A 19,142-nucleotide genomic window follows, 5' to 3' on the forward strand; every position below is an offset into this window, starting at 1 on the left:
CTGAAGCATTTCCACAAACCAAAGGAAAAGCAGCTCTATGATGTCAAAGTGAATAGCTACTACTGCTCTTAACAGCTACTTTAGCCAAACTATTGCCACTGACAGAGGAAAATATAAGACAGCCCAAAGAAAAACAGCTCCACCAACAAGCAAAAAGGTCAAAAGGAGACGACAGAAGACAAGCAGAGAGGTCAGAAAACAGAGCACCGTAAGCCTGTACACAAATCAAGGACTAAGCAGCAAGGAATGGACAAAGGTAAAGAGGGTGACAAGAAAATCAAATAGGGCCATGAGAAATAGAACTGTTATTTTCTTAAGAATGGCCACAATTACTATGCAGTAATAGATTATTAACCAAAATATCAAAATTGCTTCACAACAAAAAAATGAAATTAAATATCAGCTATGTGGGGTTTTTTTGTTCAGGTTTAGAAAGCTCTTCAACTCAGCAGACGTATTTCAGGAAACTTGAGTTTTATGCATCTGTGCAAACTGAATTTCCTCCTTGTATGCATATGCATTACACCAAGACTATTAATTACTTTTAGTTACATTTAGGTGTTTTACTACATTTATATGTTTCTGAAAGCCTTGGGTTTCACTCAGCAGATAAAACACAGTGGACCCAGTTACATTCAAATGCTATATGAATGCAAAATTCATTTCTTCATTGACTACTGCAACTTATAGATGATTATTTTAAAAAGCTAAAACCAGCATTATGTTTATCAATTAAATGACATGCTCTACCCTTCTCATTTACACCTGCAAACCAAGACAAGGAACAATCTCAGTATCAACTGACTGTGGATGCCTTAAAGTGATTTACATGAAGTATTATATTAGAATTGCCACTGACAACTGTTACAAGAACAATGTAGACTCAAAACCAGAAACCAGAACATGACTCCTTGTTTTGTGGACCAGGCAAATAAACCAGCAAGATACAAACAGCTTAAGAGATTTACCAAACATTTTCTAAGAACTCTGTGGCAGCCACAATGCTGAGTGCAAGCCACCAAAAATTAAATTTGACCTTCTCAACTTAAAAGCCATTCTACTGCCTCTCCTTAGTCCCAGAATAAATTTACCATACACACCTCTACTTGCTGTTCAAGTTGAAATAATCATCAACAAGTGAGAGAGTTATTCAGGGTAAAAATATAAAAACTTTCATTGATTTTTAAACTAATGCCTGAAGACATAGTAAGGAAATTGAGATCAGATTGATTATGCTTAAATAAGACAATTTCTAGGTTCTGCAGGCTTTGCTTGCCAGCTTTATTTTAGAAAGAGGCACATCATGTTCAGAAAGCTCCTATCATTATTAAACTAGAACCATCTATTTTGAAAAACAGTTAAAACAGCAAATCTGCTGCCACATAACTTGCTAGCCAGGGATCCAGAGTTACAAGATGTATAAGAGCACCATAAATCCCAATTTGGATTTGGGGGGTGTGGGGCTTTTTTACTTTTTCCCTGATTTCATAAGACTTCTGTTCCACTCTTTGCATGTCCTTAGAATAGAAGTTAGTAAGAATCATTAAATAACTATTTTTAATAGATCGCTAAAATACCAAAACTCACTACTTAGTTTCCTGAATCTTCAGCCAATACTATAAATCCTTTTTCCTTACTGACACATCATACCCATGGTCTTCTATTTTAGATACAGCTATACATCTCATTTTAGTTCTCAAAGTTCATTTTAGTGTCCATACAACTACACAGCTTCACGTGGTATCAGTCAGTACATCAGAATCTCCAACACTGACCACCTCTTACTGCATCAGCTGGTGGCTCAACTTCAACTAAAGAGCCTGTATGCAAGCAAGGAAGGGTCTTAGTCAAGGTCCCAACTTCAGTATAAAGGACAGCAACTCAAACAGGTCAAATATCACAGCCTTACTAAGCAGAGTAATATATGCAAACTGCACTTTATCTAATTACTAGCTATAAAAACCTGCTATTTGGTCCATGTTTATTGCATTTACTTCACTGACTCAGTATTATTGAGAGCACCAAACCAAGACCCATTTCATAATCACATACATTAGACAATTTATAAAGATTGGCCTTTTGACTTAAGTGTGGCTATTTGCATTTCATTGCTTCAAGCCACCTGTTTATTTTAAAAGAGTATGAAATCAACCCATCCTACTGCACTTATTTACAAATCAAAACCATTCCAAGTAAGGAAGGGTAGCAGGAGAAAGAGGTGGCAAGAACCATATTTTGCAAATTCAGTCTGGAAGAAAAGATATTCTTCCTCAACTGAAACCTTCCACAATACCTTAGATATACAAACCCTACATCTTTAAAAGCAATTACAGCACAAACCAACACATCTGAAGTGCTGTCATGACCTTAACCTCAACAATTGCTGACAGCACTTCAAGACAAAAAAAGCTTACTTTCTTGAATAATCCCATTTGTCTACTTAGAACACATGTGAACTAAGCATTTTGCCAAATCAAACATTTAAAATACCAACAGAGAACCACAGGAAGAGGACTGCCTCAGCCACAACAGCCTGGCTAACATGTTTCAACATTATCTTAGTACTCCAGTAGCACAGATCAGGCCTTCCATCCCACCAGTTCAGCATTGCTAGACACAGTGCAGTTCAAGGACAAACAGCCCCTACCCCAATGACTTTTAAAAAAATGTTAAACCAACAATACTGTCCCTAAAGTGAAAACAGGAAGACTAATTAGTTTCACCTTTCTTCATTTCCTGTAACAGCTACAGAGTAAACAGTTTTCACTGTATGAAAAGCATCACATAATTCTACTCTAATACTGTATCTTCCCACTGACATCAAAAGGAGTTTCCATCTGTAAGTGAAGATCCCTTCATAGCTCAAGTGGTCTAAGAAAGGATGCAGTGTGCTGTGCCTGCTGTCCAGGACAAAACAGTCTCTATGAGATGAGGGGCACTACTAACAGCTTCCAGCCACCAGAGTTTTCAGGCCATGTCATTAACAATCACCATCTATCTGGGGTTCCCTTCCCCATAAATGCACTCCAGCAGTTAAAGCAAACACAGTTGATTACTTCCTCCTGCTAACTCTCTTCAGAGGCGTATCTTGCTTGCATCACCAGGCCATTCCTCCACACAGCACTCCACCAGTCAACCCCCACAGCCCTTCTCACTTGCCCAGGGCTGTGCTTACAAGTGGCATAGGCTCCAAACTCACCAGAGCAGTGTTTTCTCCAGCCATCAGCAACATCCCACCAGCTCCAGTTTCTCAGCACCACCACAGCCACTGTAAGGACATCTCCCTGAGATAGCTGCAGCAGGCATCCAGCATTTCTTTAATTTCACTACAAGCAAAGGGCAGCTGCATGGTCACACTACAGGGAGCAACAGCCCTGTTTTCACAGATCTACCAAATCACTGCAACTGGGGCAGCTCCTCTACAACATCCTGCAAACCCAGCACAGCTTGCAGTTTGGTTGCTTCAGTGCTACCAGCTTCTCACCTCCAACCACAGGCCACCTCTTCTGCACTGAACACTAAATACCCCTGTTATCACCAGTCCACTACTCTGACACAGTCAGCTCCTAGCACTGGACCTGCTAGATGGTATCTCTAGAGCCCTGCTGGAAGCACACGTCTCTCCAGAGGTCTCATAGCCTGGGACATGACCACCCCAATTCTTACCCATCGTCTTCACAGCTGGCAAATTTTCCACCTGTTAACACATTGTTTGCATTAACTCCCCATACACAACACATTTGCAATACAAATTCCCAACAAAACAACTCCTTCCAAGTTTCACATGACTGCAAATACTCCAGCCCTAGGCCACACCAGGTCCAGCTGCCACCAACAACCCCCACCAATTACTGTCATAGACAGTTTCAAATCAGGTAATTCTAGTTACTTTGAATTATTGCCAATTAGCAGACAATTAATTACTGATTTGGGTATTAAGGAAAAAAACAACCAAACTTTTAGGGAAGCACCTTTTGTCTTCCTTCCCAAAGCTCTACTTCAGTCAGAGACATTTTCTCCCCATCTTTTTCTGAAGTGCTCTTATGTCCACTACTACTTAAACTCAGTCTCTCCCAAGCCCTTCAGAGAGGCAACACATGAGGCAAGGGTCAATCTGTAATGGTTTTTCTGCCACGCCTTGCTTCTTACTCATTTTTCTCCACTGCTGGTTGCTTCTTAACTGTTATTCTGCTCCAGCAGGTATACCTGCTGTGGAGTCACTTACCTACAGGTTGCAATACCTCTGGCAGAGTCTCTGCCCCCGTATGGGTCAGCCATGGGCTGCAGTCTCCTCGGGGTGTCTCCACCCCAGCATGGTTTGCCCACAGGTCACAGTCCCTTCAAGGGTAATGTATACTTGCTCTGGCACTATTTATCTGCTGCCCACAGTCCATTCAGCAGTGTCCCTGCTCCAGTGTGCAGACTCCACAGTAGGCAGTCCCCTTGCCAGTGTAGCTCCTGTGGCATGGACTGCCCAACAATGACCCCTTCCTCTGGTTCTCCTCTGTCCTCTCCTCTCACATCTCCGTTTATTTCGTCCTTTCTTCCTCTTGTTTATCCTTTCACGTATCTTCCCCAGTATCTCCATTTGCATCTCCTGCCCCTCGCAGCTGCCACTCTTAAAGATTTATGAGCAGCACCACACTCATCTGCTCAGCTAGGGTTTTAGCATGTAATAGGCTGTTTTCATGAGCTTCAAAGCAGTCCAGAATCAGCTGTGCCCACTGTAGTCCATGGTCTCTACGCTCACCAAGCACCCTTGCAGCTCTCCTGTACCGAAATCCTGCCATTTGGGACCAAGACAATCCATACAGCTAGTTTTCAAGAAAGACGATAATTATCTGAGTAAATAAAATCTAAAGGCAACTGAACTACAGCACTGAAAAATTATTAGAGCTTTTAAGTGATTTCACATTAAAAAAGAACAAGGCAACCATGACCATAGGCAGCAGAAGCAAGTCTCTAGCATCCATGAATTCAGGAGCTTTGCATTGAACAAGAGCTACATTTTATCAGATACATGTTCAACAGCAAGAAAGGAGAACAGATAAGCAAAGCAAACAGAAATTCAGATATTTTCTAATCCCTGTAGTGATGCAACAGTGGCCTTTTATTTAAGGGAGTAAAAACATGGTCTTCTACAGAAAAGAGAGGTGTGTTCTTAATCCTTTCCTCACATACCCAGAGACAATTCCTCTGCCAAGCTCAAGCAGTAGTCTGCTTTGTTTGTCAGCCACCAAAATGCAAACACTCCTCACAAACTCTTTGAGCATTTTTCCTTGGAGTTATCCAAAAAGGGTCTAGACACACTATGTTTACGCTTCTTTTTACTAGTACTACCATTATTTCTCAAGAAAAAAAAAAAAAAGGGTAGTTATAGATAAAATTCTGTCTGGTCAGCACAGGGTACCATGCTACTTCGGTTGTTCTGCTGTACACTCGCACAGTCAAAAAGCTCACATTTTATAACTGCTGCGTACGCTGTTCTCCCACCACCAGCGGGGAAGCCCCGCTTCACAGGTGTATCAGCAAAGGACAAAACCCAAGCCTGCCCTAGCGGTGCTACGCGCCGAGGAGCGCAGACCACGGCGCAAAACCAGGCGGCAGAAGCCTAGAGAGAGGGAATGGGTTTTACCCGAAGGTCGGTGGCAAGGTGTCGGCTGTGCTCTCACCACAGCCCACCCGGCCGCCGGGATGCGCGCCGGCCCTCACGCCGGCGGCCGCGGGAGGCAGGCGGCGGGCGCTGCCGGAGCGGGGAGAGGGGACGAAGGGGTGGCGGAGGAGGCGGCGGGGGGACGAGGCCCGGTGCCCCGCTCCTCAGCGGCGGGGCCGCTCTGGGGGCGATGGCGGGCGGGTGGGGTGAGGGAGCAACGCCGGAGCCCTCGTCCCGTGTCCCACCCCCCCCCCCCTCCCCACACACAGACAGCCACACCGCGGCCCGCGCTTACGTGTAGATGATGGACATGAAGTGCATGAGCCAGAGCACGACGAAGAGGATAAGCCCAAAGATGGCCAGTCCCTCCAGGGCCAGGGCCAGCACCGCCATCCCCGGGGCGCGGCGGCCCGAGCAGGAGCCGGCGGCGGAGCGGGAGGGAAGCGAGCGCAGCGGCGGCTGCCGCGGGCGGGCTCTCGGGGTGAGGCGGGGGTGGTGGTGCCGCCGCTGCCTACTCTCGCCGCTGCTGCCGCTGCCGCCGCACCGGCCCGCCGGCCTCCGCTCCGCCAGCCGCTCACGCACTGCCGAGCCGCCGTCCCGGCCTGCCGCTCCCACCGCCCACCCCCGCCTTTCTGTCAGGCGCAGGCCCCGGGGAGGCGGGGCGGGCAGTCACGTGGCCGGCGGCGGGGCGGGCGGTTGGAGCCGTTACCGCGCCCTGCCGGCGGGGGGTTCGGCTCTGCTACCGGCTGCGCCGTCGCGGGGCTGGGGGCCGCGGCGGGCGGGCCGGTGGGGTGCGGCGCGGCGCGGCGGGCGGCCTTGGGCACGGCCCGGCCCGGCCCGAGGGGGAGCGGGGGCGGGTGCTCCTTCTCCTCGGAGTCCGCTGGAGGCGTTTAGAAACGCTCCCTGCCCCGCGAAGGCCGTGTCGCCGCAGCTGAGGAGACCGCAGCCCTTCATCCACAGAAGTAGGGCTCCCAGCCGCCGCTTGTCGCCGAGCTGGTCTGGCACAAGATGGGTTTACAGGGCCGCGTAGCCTTTTTTTGTTTTTTTGTTTTTGTTTTGTTTATTGGTTTGGGTTTGTTTTTTTTTTTTTTTTGAGTCTGAGAGCTTTCTCGGTGACCTTGAGTGCTGCAGGATCGCTCTTTGTAGCGTAGGTGCGCACCTGGAAGTGCTGGCCCTCACCGAGCCAGGCCAGCCGCCACCGGCCCACGCAGCCATAAAGCGGCCTGGCCACTGCCCGCCTTGGCTAGGCCCGGCTTGGTGACCAGCGAACGAAAGAGCCTCCTGGTTGCTACTGACCATCTAGTTACCAACCATTTAGTCATGCCTTTACTTTGTTACAGTCTTCATATCAACCTCTATGATGTTGTCCCCCCTTTCTGAGGGAATTCCTATGAAGAAATTTCCCAGTGCTTCTGTTCACCGAGTGTTTTAGATCTGGGGTCAGAAACTTCAGATTATCTCTTCTGATTGTGTAATGGGCAAACATGCATTGCATTAACCATTTCAAATTTAACTCCATTAATCTCAGAAATGCTGCAGAAAGATAACTTGAGCACCTGAGCCTGCATACTGAGTTTGCCATATGCAGCTTAGTTCCAATCTGGAAGAAACGTAGTCATACATAAGAGATTGTGAGAAGGCACACTTTTTCTTCAGGACTCTTGACAAGTAGTACAAGCCGGACATTGCAGTGTATGCACACTAATAGGTTTTTTGCTTCCACCAGCTGTCAACTATTAATGCAGATGAAGCAGTGTTCATAAATTCTGTATAACATTCTAGTTACCATAATGCTTTGAAACTGTAGAAGAATTAGGTTTCAGGGTAGTTCTAGTAGTGTATGAGAAGTTAGGATGTAGAAATTTAAAGGCAACTTACTGTCAGAAAAGCTAGGATCTCACGTGGTGACTAAATAAAAATTTTAAATCATAAGCATGATTTGAAATTGAAAGTGAAAAGCTACTGATAACTCCAGTAAGAGCAGGTAAGGTATTGGTCCGTCCTAGAGCCAACACTGCCTGTGTAGTCCCTTTGTTCCTGCTTATCGTTAGTTCCCACATAATTCATGGTGGCCAGCAACATACCTTTACACTGGCTTCAGTGTTTTCTTAGTAAAACTTCCTTAAAATTAAAATTCCCCTATCACAGGTTGTGTCTGTATCTCGTTTGTAACTGAAAGTAGCAGTCGGTTTTTCATTTTTCTGTGTTCCTGCAGTTAGTCTAACAATCACATTTATATTGATTTAAGATTATCTCAGTGAGCTTTATATACATTTGTTAGCCATGATTTGAATTGTCATGCTCAATTTTGGCACTGTCACAAGACTAGTCTAGCCAGAGAATTATGTTCTGATGTATATGGATCATTAGAATATAGCTGATATAATACTTAACTGGTTGGATTGCATCTCTCTTCCAAGGCAGAGACAGCCTATGCTATATCTTGTATTAAAATATGTCAGTACAGTGAATTTAGGAAGATTGAGGGCAAATAATCACAGTTTATTAAACTTTTTCTGGTTTTGAAGAGGTATTGAGCTGAATCAGTAAAGCTTATTCTTTGTCCTAGAAGGTGTTTGTCTGAGAGATTATGTTGACAGTCTGCTTATTTTGCAATAGCTAGGGTCAGTGGCTTCATGCAAACAAATGTTGATGAGGCTTCTTCATAAATAAGATGAATAAAAGGCTATTTAACCTGCTACTGACTCCTATACTTCAGCAAACCACACTGATGAATGAGCAGTCCTCAACCAGTATTATGCAGGAAAATGACCAGCTGTCTTAAATAACTTTGATTTAGCAGAGGACCTATCCTTCTGCCATCCTCTCCAGGAGAGCATTCTGTCCTGCTTGCTTTGTTGTATGGGGAGAAATTACTTCTCTCTCATGAGGGGTTTAAGGTAAAAAGCTGTAGCACACAACGCTCAAGTTGGTGTCTGGTTTCAAATAGGAAGCTCCAATATACTTCCAGGAGATTCTGTGGGTGCATGGTGGAGGAAAGTCAGGCGAGGTAAGGTCTTCAACCTGAGTAATTTGTCTAGTCAAACCCTCCTGCTTGGAATCTCTAAGCAGGTATAGTAAGGTTAGTGGGGGAGCAAAGAAGAAAGTAAAGGTTGCCTGGAGCAAGGGGCCATCTGGAGCTGTGACAGTTCAGTGGTAGAGGACTCCCTCCTGGTCTCCCCCTGTTAGTGTGGAGTGCAGCAATTCACAGAGAGCAGTGTTCTTCAGATAGTGCAAATCTGCCTCCTCCTCAAAGATGCCTCATCGTGCCTCGGAGGCATGATACACCCTGGTGTTTCAACCAAATGCTTTGGACTTATGTTAATGTGTAATGTGTTTAAATAAAAAACAAACAAACAAAAAAACAACCCTCCCATGTGCTATAGAGCTACTGTTCTTGGTTCATTCATCATTTTGCCAAAATATTGATGCATTTAGTTGATGGAGTTTGAGTGTAGCTTTGTTGCAGGATGGAAAAAATTACTTCAATAGAAATCTTCCTATGGGTCCTAAGTGGCCTAATTATGAGACTTCTTGTTCCAACAGCAAAAATGATGCAGTATAAACAGTCTTTTGTAATTTTGAACTGATAAAAAGGGATAGGTATATTTAGATTATTAGCAAAAGAGCAAGTGTATTAACCTGTAGTGATAATGGTGTCAGTTCTGAGAAGACTGTAGAAACCAAAACCACAAAAGTTTCTCTTACCAGGGTATCTGTAGAAGCTTTTAACCCTTGCACAGACTTTGCAGTTTCTTCCTAAACCATCAGCGTTTCTGTTGAAAACCATCATTTGCATAAACTTTGGAGAGGCAAAATTGTGCTTTAGTTCTCCATCTTCAGATGGCAAAACAGTTTGTCACCTAAATTCCATTTAAAAATGTATTTAAAATCCACAGAAATGCTATCTCACAGCTTGTGTGTGCCTTTGTTAGTATTTGGAAGTGTACAATCCCCAATTCACCATACTACTACTGTTGCTGTTCAGAATGATATCACTGAGGATCTGGGCAAATAGAAGGCAAGAACAAATTAGCTTTCTCTTGCTTATGTGCATTTTTCTTTATGAAACTATGGAAGTAAAGGGACAGACAGTGTAAGTTTTCACTTTGGATAATTACTAGATCCATTCATGTATCTACACTCGGAAACTCCTTTGTAAAATACCTTATTATAAAGGGAATATACGTTGGTAGGAATTGTGTGTCTTTGAAATGCAGTTTTAAGCTTTAATAATTTAAACTTGGAAAGGTCTGCCTCCAAGGCCAAGCAGGACGTACAGTATGTATAAGTAACCTCTTATTAAAATATCTTTTTTGTTCCTTTTCTTATAGTTAAATATATTTCTGCTAGTATATTTGTTATACAGATGTTCTGTCTTGCAGCTTCCTCTTGTTAAAATCTCCTTTGTTTAGATTGTGAAAAAACATATGCAGTCATTATTTGGATTTGATACAGAAACGTATGCAATTGCTCTCTGCCTGTTAGTCTCCCTGCCTGAAGTCTTAGAGCACTTGTAAATATAGAGGAAAATTCTGTCTAGCAGGGGTGAAAAAGACCCAACTTATCAGACAACTCTGACAGTATCTTCTTTATTTGGCAGTAACAAACTAATCAGCATATGTAAACTGGGCCATGAGATTTAACAAATGCAGTTCTAAGCTAGCTGTAGCATAGGCTGTCTCTTTTTTGGTAGTGTCTCAACAAAACAAACACCAGAAAAATTAGACCCGAGAGCTCTTACAAACACCCAAGAATGGAAAAAGTTGAACCTACAGCTTTCAGTGAAACCTCAGAGTACAAATCTGTGAGAAATGAGTCTTCACTACTTTTGTTTTTCAGAAATCTTTTTGTAAGAGAACGTGAAAGTCCTTTTTCACAAAAAAAAAAAAAAATCAGTGTTGTAAGATCCATGCAAATGTTTCAGTTACTTGGTGTTGAGAAACTGATCCAGGTCTACACTAGCCTATAAACCTTCTCTCAAGTGTTGCTGCTGAAAACAGTAACCCTTATGCAGTCAGCATTAAACTATGGAATACATGAAGAGGAATTAAATTTAGAAAACCAAAGGAAATAATTTCACAGAGTCACAGAATAATTGAGTTTGGAAGACACCACTGGAGATCACCTCTTCCAGCCAACTGCACGAGCAGGGTCAGCTAGAAGAGTTTGCCCAGTTTGGAGACTGTCCTCATCTTCATTACTCTCCTCAACCAGGTATTTGTGCACATTGGTAACATTTCCCTAAGCCTTCTCTTCTCCAGGCTGAGCAATGCCACCTCTCTCAGCCCCTCTGCATATGTCAGATGCTCCAGTCCCCCCATCATCTTTGTGGCCCTCAGCTGGACTCACTCCACTATGTCCATGCCTCTCCTGCAGTGGCAATGCACATACTAATGCAAACCAGGATGCTGTTGGTCTTCTCTGTCAAAAGGGAACATTGCTGCTTATGACCAGCTTTGTGTCCACCAGCACCCCTGCATCCTTCTCTGCAAAGCTGCCTTCCAGGCAGTCAGCCCTCACTGTGCAGTGGTGCCCAGGATTGCTCCTCCCCAGAGGCAGGACTTGGCATTTCTCTTGCTGGAACTTCATGTGGTTCCTGTTAGCCCGTTTCTCCAGCCTGTCACAGTCCCTCTGACAGTCCACCCATGTATGTTATCACCCACTCCTCGCAGTTTTGTATAATTTGCAAACTTTCTGAAGGTGCACCCTGTCATTAATGAATATGTCAAACAGCATGGGCCCCACTATTGACCCCTGATGCACTTTAGTAGTGACTGGCCCCCAGCTGGACTTCTTGCCACTGATCACAAGGCTTGCCTCACCATAGCCTCATCTAGTTCATTCTTTGTCAGTTTGTCTATAAGAATATTATGGGAGGCAGTGCTGAAAGCCTTGCTAAAGTTCAGAATCACAACATCCACATATCACCCCTTGTTGACCAAATGAGTCATCTGGTCATAGAAGGCTACCAGGTTGGTTAAGTATGATTTCACCTGCATAAATCCATGCTGACTACTCCCAATCACCTTTTTGTTCTTCACAGGTTTAGAAATTGTTTTCAAGATTTGTTGATTCATCATGTTCCCAGGGATTGAGGTGAGGCTAATCAGCCTGTAGTTTCCTGGCTCTAACTTCTTGCTCTTCTGGAAAACAGGAGAGACATTTGCTTTCTCCTAGTCCTCAGGGACCTGCCCTGTTCTGCCTGACCAGTCAAAGACAATCAAAAGTGGCTTCATGATGATGTCAGCTAGCTCCCTCATCACTTGCGTGCATCCCATCAGATCCAATGGTCCCATGTGTGTCCAGTTTAGTTCAATGTTCCCTACTTGATCCTCCTCCACAGAAGGTAGGCACTAAGTTGTCCTGGGTTGAGTGAGTGGTGGAGATTTTTGGTGGCAGGGGAGGGGGCTATCGGGGCGGCCCCCTGTGAGAGGCTTCTCAAAGCTCCCCCAGCTCCATGTCAGCTCCACCTCTGCACCAAAACTGAGCCCATCAGCTGCGCCTCTGCGATAACGTATTTAAGAAGGGACATGGTGACGGGCAGTCGGACTTGTGAGGAGGAGTTGCTGCAGCTGCGTGAACACCAAGGTCAGTGGAGGAACGGAGGAAGAAAGGAGGGGGGAGGTGTGCTGGAGCAGAGACCCCCCTGTACCCTGTGGTGAGACGGCAGGGCGGCCCCCCCTGCCACCCATGGAGAGCTACGGTGGAGCAGACATTGATTTGCGGCCTGTGGCTTCTGCTTGCCTGATCAAGGTTCTGTGCCCGAAGAAGGCCGGGGTCTCATGGGAAAAGGTAGCCCCGCTGCTGTAATTCAGTGCTGGGAGGATTGCAGCATGCGGGGGAGTCCCACGCCGGAGCAGCTCGGGAAGGGCTGCAGCCGTGGGAGGGAATCCAGTCGGAGGAAGTTAGTGACCCATGATGGAGCAGTGTGGGGAACGCTGCGGCCCGTGGGAGGAATTCATGTCAGAGAAAGTTTGTGGAGGACTGTCTCCTGTGAGAGGGGGACCACGATGGAGCAGGAGGAACAAGTTCCAGACACTCCCCTCACCGAAGATGAAGGAAGTGGCAGCACTGACTGCACCCCCCATTCCCTGCCCCTGCGCCACTGGGGGAGGAGGTAGAGATATCGGGAGCAGAGCTGAGCCTGGGAAGAAGGGAGGGGTGGGGGGAAGGTGTTCTCAAGGTGTGGAAATGCTTCTCACTGTCCTACTCTGTTATGTGTTGTTAGTGTCTGTAATAAATGTATGTTCTTTTTTTTTCTTCCCCTAACGAGTCTGCCTTTTGCTCATGATCATAAAGGGGAATTTTTCCCCATCCCAGTCCTATCTTGAACCCCAAGCCTGGCTCTCTGTCCCTTCTCATTGCGGGAGGGGAAGGGAGAGAGAGGTGCTGCATTGTGGTCGGCTGCCAACCAGGCCCAAACCACAACATAAGTACTTCAGTCTTTTCCATGTCCTTTGTGACCAGGTGCACTCCCCCTTCAGCAGTGGTCCCACATTTTCTATGTCTTTCTGTTGCTACAAGGTACTTGCAGAAGATTTCACAGTGTCCTTCACATCAGTGTCCTTCACATCAGACTCAGCTACAGGTGGACTACATGCTCAGAGAATGTGCCTGTATTCCTCCTGGGTTGCCTGTCCTATTCCCACCTCTTGTAAGATTCCTTTTTATGTTTGATTATGGTCAGGAGCCCTTGCTCATCCATGCAGATCTTTTCAACCTTTTTCCTTCATATGTTGTGAATATCTGCCCTTTCTTTACTATTTTCCCCTGACTTTCCTTTGAAGTTCTTCCTCTTCACTCTGGAGGCCCAGTACAGCTCAATCTTCCTTGCATTTTAATGGATCTTTCTCCTGCCTTTCCCAGTCTTCTTGTCCTCTTGTTCCCTGAGTCTCTTTTTATTCAAACTTACTTCATCCCTGCTTGCTCCCTAGACTATGCTCTGCCACATTTCATAGGGGTTTGTTCTCCAAGGCCCACCCCCAAATGCGTTTGCTCTATCTTTTCCTCTGTTAGGTACTCCAGAATTTCTCCCTTTAATTTCCAATTATCAGTGAGCAAGAACAATGTGGATTTGTTATAACTAGGTGTTAACAGCTCATTTTTTCCATTTTTATCTGCCTTTTTTTTTTTTTTTTTTTTTTAATACTTTTATATTCCCTTGTCTCTGTTGGATCTTATTGTGACATTTTGAGGACAAGTGTAATCTCTCTTATGGTGAAAAGACATTTATTTCCAATGTACAGACTGCCATAAAATTGTCGTATCTACACACCAGTATTTTCTTTTGCTTTTAAACAAATTTCCTATAATAACAAATGTCCTGTATATAAATTACATGCTCTTCTGGGGAATATCATGCTATCCTCACCTCCTGGAAGACAAAACCATTTGGCCACAATATTTCAATCATTGCTGAGCCACAGGTTAAGGAGGATGGCCAAGACACTCACTGCATGGTGGTCTGAGAAAAAGGGGTGGTGATCAGGGGTGAAAGCATCTGGTGGAAACAGCTCAATATCTGTGATACTTTTCACATCTGAAGTTTTTCAGATGGAATTTATATGAATCATTCATGGACAATGATATCTGAGGTACAAAAGAAAACTATATATATATTTGTAGGCTCAAGAGTTTTTTTCTTTAAAGCTCTAAATCCTCTCACTTTGGCAGCTAGCTTTGTTTAAAAAATAATCTCTGTGTTCTAGTGTTTGAAAAGTCACCCCTCTAAGGAATATTAAGCAAACAGCTTCTCATTAAGAGCTAAATCTGTTTTCAGGTATGTCCATGGAATTTTACATGCTGAACAGAATATATGTCAAAATATAATTGTTTTTTTATGACCAAAAAATACATTAGAAAAAAACTGAATATGAACACAGAGAGTGAAAGAGAAGATCATCAGGTCTTACAACATTTTACTCTTTAGATAATATTTTAAATTTATGTTTTTCATTAATATTTCTGAGAATAAACTTTGATCTTTTCACAAGTATCTTCAAAAAAGTATTTATTCAGTGTCCAGTCAGACACACACTATGCATGGACTTTTCACTCTGACTATAATTTTTTTTATTTATTCATGGTGCTCAGTTGGCCATTGACATCACCTCATAATGGTTAATGTCCTGCGTGGACAATTTAATTTTATAAAGATAAGGAGAAGATCCAAACAAAATTGCAAATTGATTAGATAGATAGGTAAATCTTGCAGGACTTTTGGAAGAGCAAGCACTCATTCAGAGAGAGAGTTTCTGAGAGTTTCCATCAGTCCAAACATTCTTGCAAGTAAAAATCTCCCATAAATAAATGCTGAGTGCAAGTTAAAAAGCATACTACCAATAGAAACATATTGTCAAGCTTCTTTTTTCAAATGTTGGACCAAGCTGACATTCCTGATTCTTAGAATTTAGTGATCCTTTTTGCTATGGAATTGTTGCATTCTTATTAGCCCAGTCAAGAGCAATCAAGCAGAATTTCAAAGTCTTAGCGGATTCAAAACAGAGAAAGTTGTTTGGGGAGTTAGGAACCAAAGGCATCCGGCAAGGGCTAGAACTGGGGGAACGAATTTGATCTGAGAGCAACAGAACAGAAATTGGGGTCAGAGAGCCCCCTTGGGCTAGATAACTAAAAATATGAATGCTTTTTTAAGCTGAGATCAAGAGCAAGGGTGAAATCAAGGGAAAACATGGTAGGGGGAACAGAGTGTCCACAGAAGACATGAGCTAAGCAGTGATGTTTCATGACTGAATGTGACACTAGATTTAAAATTAATGTTTTATGATTCCATAAACAGATGTTTGATGCTCCAAGAATGTGAATAGATACAAATAATATAGCTAGATGAATCTATAGATACTGACACAGAATTTAGACCTTAAGAAAGCAACTGGTGCACTCCTGGGGCCCAACACTGGAGATATATATATATATGTATACGGTATAAAAATGGTGGCTAGGGTTGGGAGGTGATTCCTGTGTTCAGTGGAAGCAGATCCAGGAGCATTTGGAAAGTCCCCAGTTCTTTTTCATTACCACAGCCATGACAGCCTGGGAGCAAAACCACCTTAGCCAGGTAGGTGAGCAAAATCATAAGGGTGTTTTGGTCCTTACTTATCAAAGCACCCCGGTATTAGGGGAGCAGATGAAATATGTGCTTTAAAAAGATATCTGGCTTAGAAATCAGGTTCAGCCCCGCCTTGAAGCAGAGCGCCTGGCAACTTCCAAAGTCCACAATTAACACATTGATTACAAGATCTCTTGTGATTGAATATAGTCATCAAGACATCTCACAGGGTTTCCTACTCATGTCTCAAGGTTTAGAATTACAGCATACTCCACTAGCTTCGTCAGAGGCATCCCTAAGGAATGTCTCTTTCTCAATAGCCTGCAAAGATATGAGCTGTATTTGTGTCTTTCCCAACCACTGCACAGCGGCCAAGCATTCAGGAGTCACTGCCCTCCCGTATGGCATTCTGAGATCTCCTTCCTGATATCTGCGAGTATTTGCATGCAGTCGCCCGGAGTTTGAGTGGAGGTGCCGACTGAAGATGGAAAGGAAGGTTATGCACGAGTAGGCAGCACTCCCCGAGACATCCATTCTACCTGCGCGCTTGGTTCTCATCCCAGAGAGTCACAGATTCATAGCAGTGACTGGGAGGGACAGCTTGACTTGTCCTGTCTCTTACCTGAGTGCTGCTGAAAGAAGCTGAGGACAGTGTGGCCTAAGCATAAAAATACACTGCTAAAATTGTTAGGTGAAAACTCATCTGGCTTTTTCAGACTGCTTTTTTAAAAAACTATTTCAGTGGCTATTACTTAAGAGTTTTAGAAACTTAAGTGTTATTAACTTTAAGTGTTATTAGAAACAGTTGTTTCTAAATAGTTGTTAACACAATATTTCAATCAATCAAATAGGAATGATTCCAGAGTTGCTCACTTAGCTTTTATTGCTGCTTCTCCATATTGCCACTTCACTTTCTGACATACCAGTTCCTTATTTTGTGAAAAAATGCTCAAAAATAGAGCTCTGCTCACAGGAAGATAATGAAAACTGCTGTGCAAATAATATTTTATCACAACCCTGCACAAGTTTTCCTGACTCTTTCTCAGGAGCACTTATTAACCATGTCAGATACAGGTACACATCCTGAAAAAGCAGTACCTGCATTTCTGTACCTGCTGCTTAAAGGAGTTTGAAGTAACAAGCCCCCGTACCTAGGAAGCTCTGCTGTCCCAATATGTGTTTATAGTGTAGTCCAGACCTGCTATTTCAGATAAATGTATTTTCGCAGAAGGATACTACCACTCTTTTGTTGTGAGCTTGCAGTTGCAAAGACAATTTCATAATTACGTGCTGAACTGGGCAATGATAACAGGTTGTTATGACCTTGGTAGCCACTCCTGCACAGCTGGGAGGTGCACAGAGTGAGATCAACAGAGACTAGCTGAAACAGTGGGGAGTCCTTCATGCAGAGAGTTTCAGACTGGCATTTCAGATATTCTCACCATGCTCACCTAGATCACAGGGATCATCTGTTCTGAGCTATGCTCATTTTCCACAGTAGTTACAGGCTCTGGCTTTGCACAGGGACGAACATCCAGTTGGAAGCAATGACAGCAGGTAACTAGCATGGTGACCTGACATGTCTGAGCTGCCAAGTTTCCTGTGATGTCTTTGTGGTTCTTTGTATTTGTTCTGTGGTTATTTAATTACCACTCTCACAGTGAAGCAGCTGTTAAGTGGCTCGGAAGACTAATATACATCAAGTCTAGACAGACACAGTTTGAAACCAGTGTTTTCAGTTTCTCTCCAGATAACCAATGCTATCTGAGTTTCTGTTTCTAAAAATGTTCAACATTTCTATAGCATTTTTAACTTCTTTGCAAATGAAAGATCATCCTTAATTGTGTTGTTAAGTCCTGCCTGATATGAGTTACTCCTTAAGAAAATGGGGAAAGCTGATAGGGAAATTATCAAGTTTCAGTTACCTTTTAAGCCCATTACAAAAGCCTCACAGTTTAATGTTCTTGTAAGTTTCTTTGCAATGGAGTATTCTTATAATTAAGCACACAGCAGGTGAGAGAGAAGGCTGAACTTTGATGCATTAGAAAGGAGGCAGCTCTGAGAAAAGTCTGAGAACTGTTTTTTAAATAGCAATTTTATAAAATTCTACATACATTTTCCTTTCCCTAAGCAGATTATGGTTTTGTTTCTTTTTTTGTAAATATTAAGTTCTTAGGTGTTGTGTGAACTGGGTACGTATGGGGACTACGAGTTGGAAGAGATGAGGTTTTAACATCATGGTCTTTTCATGTAGTGACTTCTGCTTTTACTCAGGAGTTCTTTCCCCAGTTCAGTTCTTGACATTGACTCAGAGAGTGACTTACATAAAGATGTACAGACAGGAATAAATCTTAATTGGTATGGATGAATGGCAGAATGGTGTCCAAAATTATGCTGCTGAAATGGAATATATACTTGTCTCTTCTGGAATCAAATGCCTGTAGCAACCATCAGTGTCATCAGGCATGCTTACAGTTGGAAGAGTAAAGTCTGGCCAGGAACAGAGGTAGAAGCAGCTAGTTGCTGATGTGCCAGCACTGGTGATATCAACCTGGACATCAAGGAATAAAAAGTGGGAACAGCTGCAAGATCAATCAAAACTTTTCCCTGTTCAGGAGCGTGATCTGTTTCATATATTGAAAAAAGTGAACAAACATGTGACTGAGTAATTTCCACCACTTTCAGGTTTGAGGCCTCGGGCCAGAATGTGAAAGTGAAAGCCACAGGGTTAGTGCTTGATTTTGTCCTTCTGCTCATCTGTCTGTTCCACAAAGCCTTGTGGTAGACAAAGCTACTCTTGAATGGGTCTTCCCTTGAGTGAGTTTAGAGACGTTGTCGAAGCATTGGTACCATGTCTGAGAGACACAGCTGCTGTGCCCTTTGCCTAAGGACAAGAACTTCAGTCCTTCACCAGTAAATCATAACTGGGTGGATTACCTGAAATAATTGCAACAGGTTCATTCTCTGTACTCATAATCATGAGTCATCGTTGCATTGCATCACGTATTTCAACCCTGTGGTGTCAGTGTAAGGTGTGACAGATCATTTTGATAAATAGGAAGCAAGTGTCTACAAATTGCTGCATCCTCCAAAAGGGGCTATTACAAGATTGTATCTTCTCAACCATTTCTTAAATGACTTGCTCTGGTTTTTATTACAGTTAAGGGTTCTTTACAAGCCTGTCATTGTGGTAAGTTTGAATATGGAAATACTATATTCTGTTTCTGTGTATCACACCCTTAAGAACCCAGGAATCTGTAGAAAGCAGTAGGCATTTTGTCTTCAGCTAACTGCATCACAGTGGAATCAAAACCAGTTATGTACTCCCTCCTGGAAACCTTGCCTTTGCCCTTTCTTTATTTTTCCCTTTCAAGCAAAAAGAAATATTTCCAAGGCAACAAATATTTTGTGTGTATGTTT

The 19,142-nt window shown here is 43.5% G+C and overlaps 1 protein-coding gene across 1 annotated transcript in view; it reads right to left on the minus strand.

Annotated features, from left to right (window-relative positions):
• Positions 1–6,270, minus strand: part of UGCG (UDP-glucose ceramide glucosyltransferase) — a 32,792-nt gene extending 26,522 nt beyond the window's left edge. The window contains exon 1 of the mRNA XM_042787973.1: positions 5,949–6,270. Within this exon, the coding sequence (XP_042643907.1) occupies positions 5,949–6,046 (98 nt within the window). The 5' untranslated portion in view covers positions 6,047–6,270. The remainder of the gene's footprint in view (positions 1–5,948) is intronic.
• Positions 6,271–19,142: the final 12,872 nt, after the last annotated feature.

Source organism: Tyto alba, unplaced genomic scaffold (genome assembly GCF_018691265.1).
Source record: "Tyto alba isolate M040663 unplaced genomic scaffold, T.alba_DEE_v4.0 Super-Scaffold_13, whole genome shotgun sequence".
Taxonomy (NCBI): domain Eukaryota; kingdom Metazoa; phylum Chordata; class Aves; order Strigiformes; family Tytonidae; genus Tyto; species Tyto alba.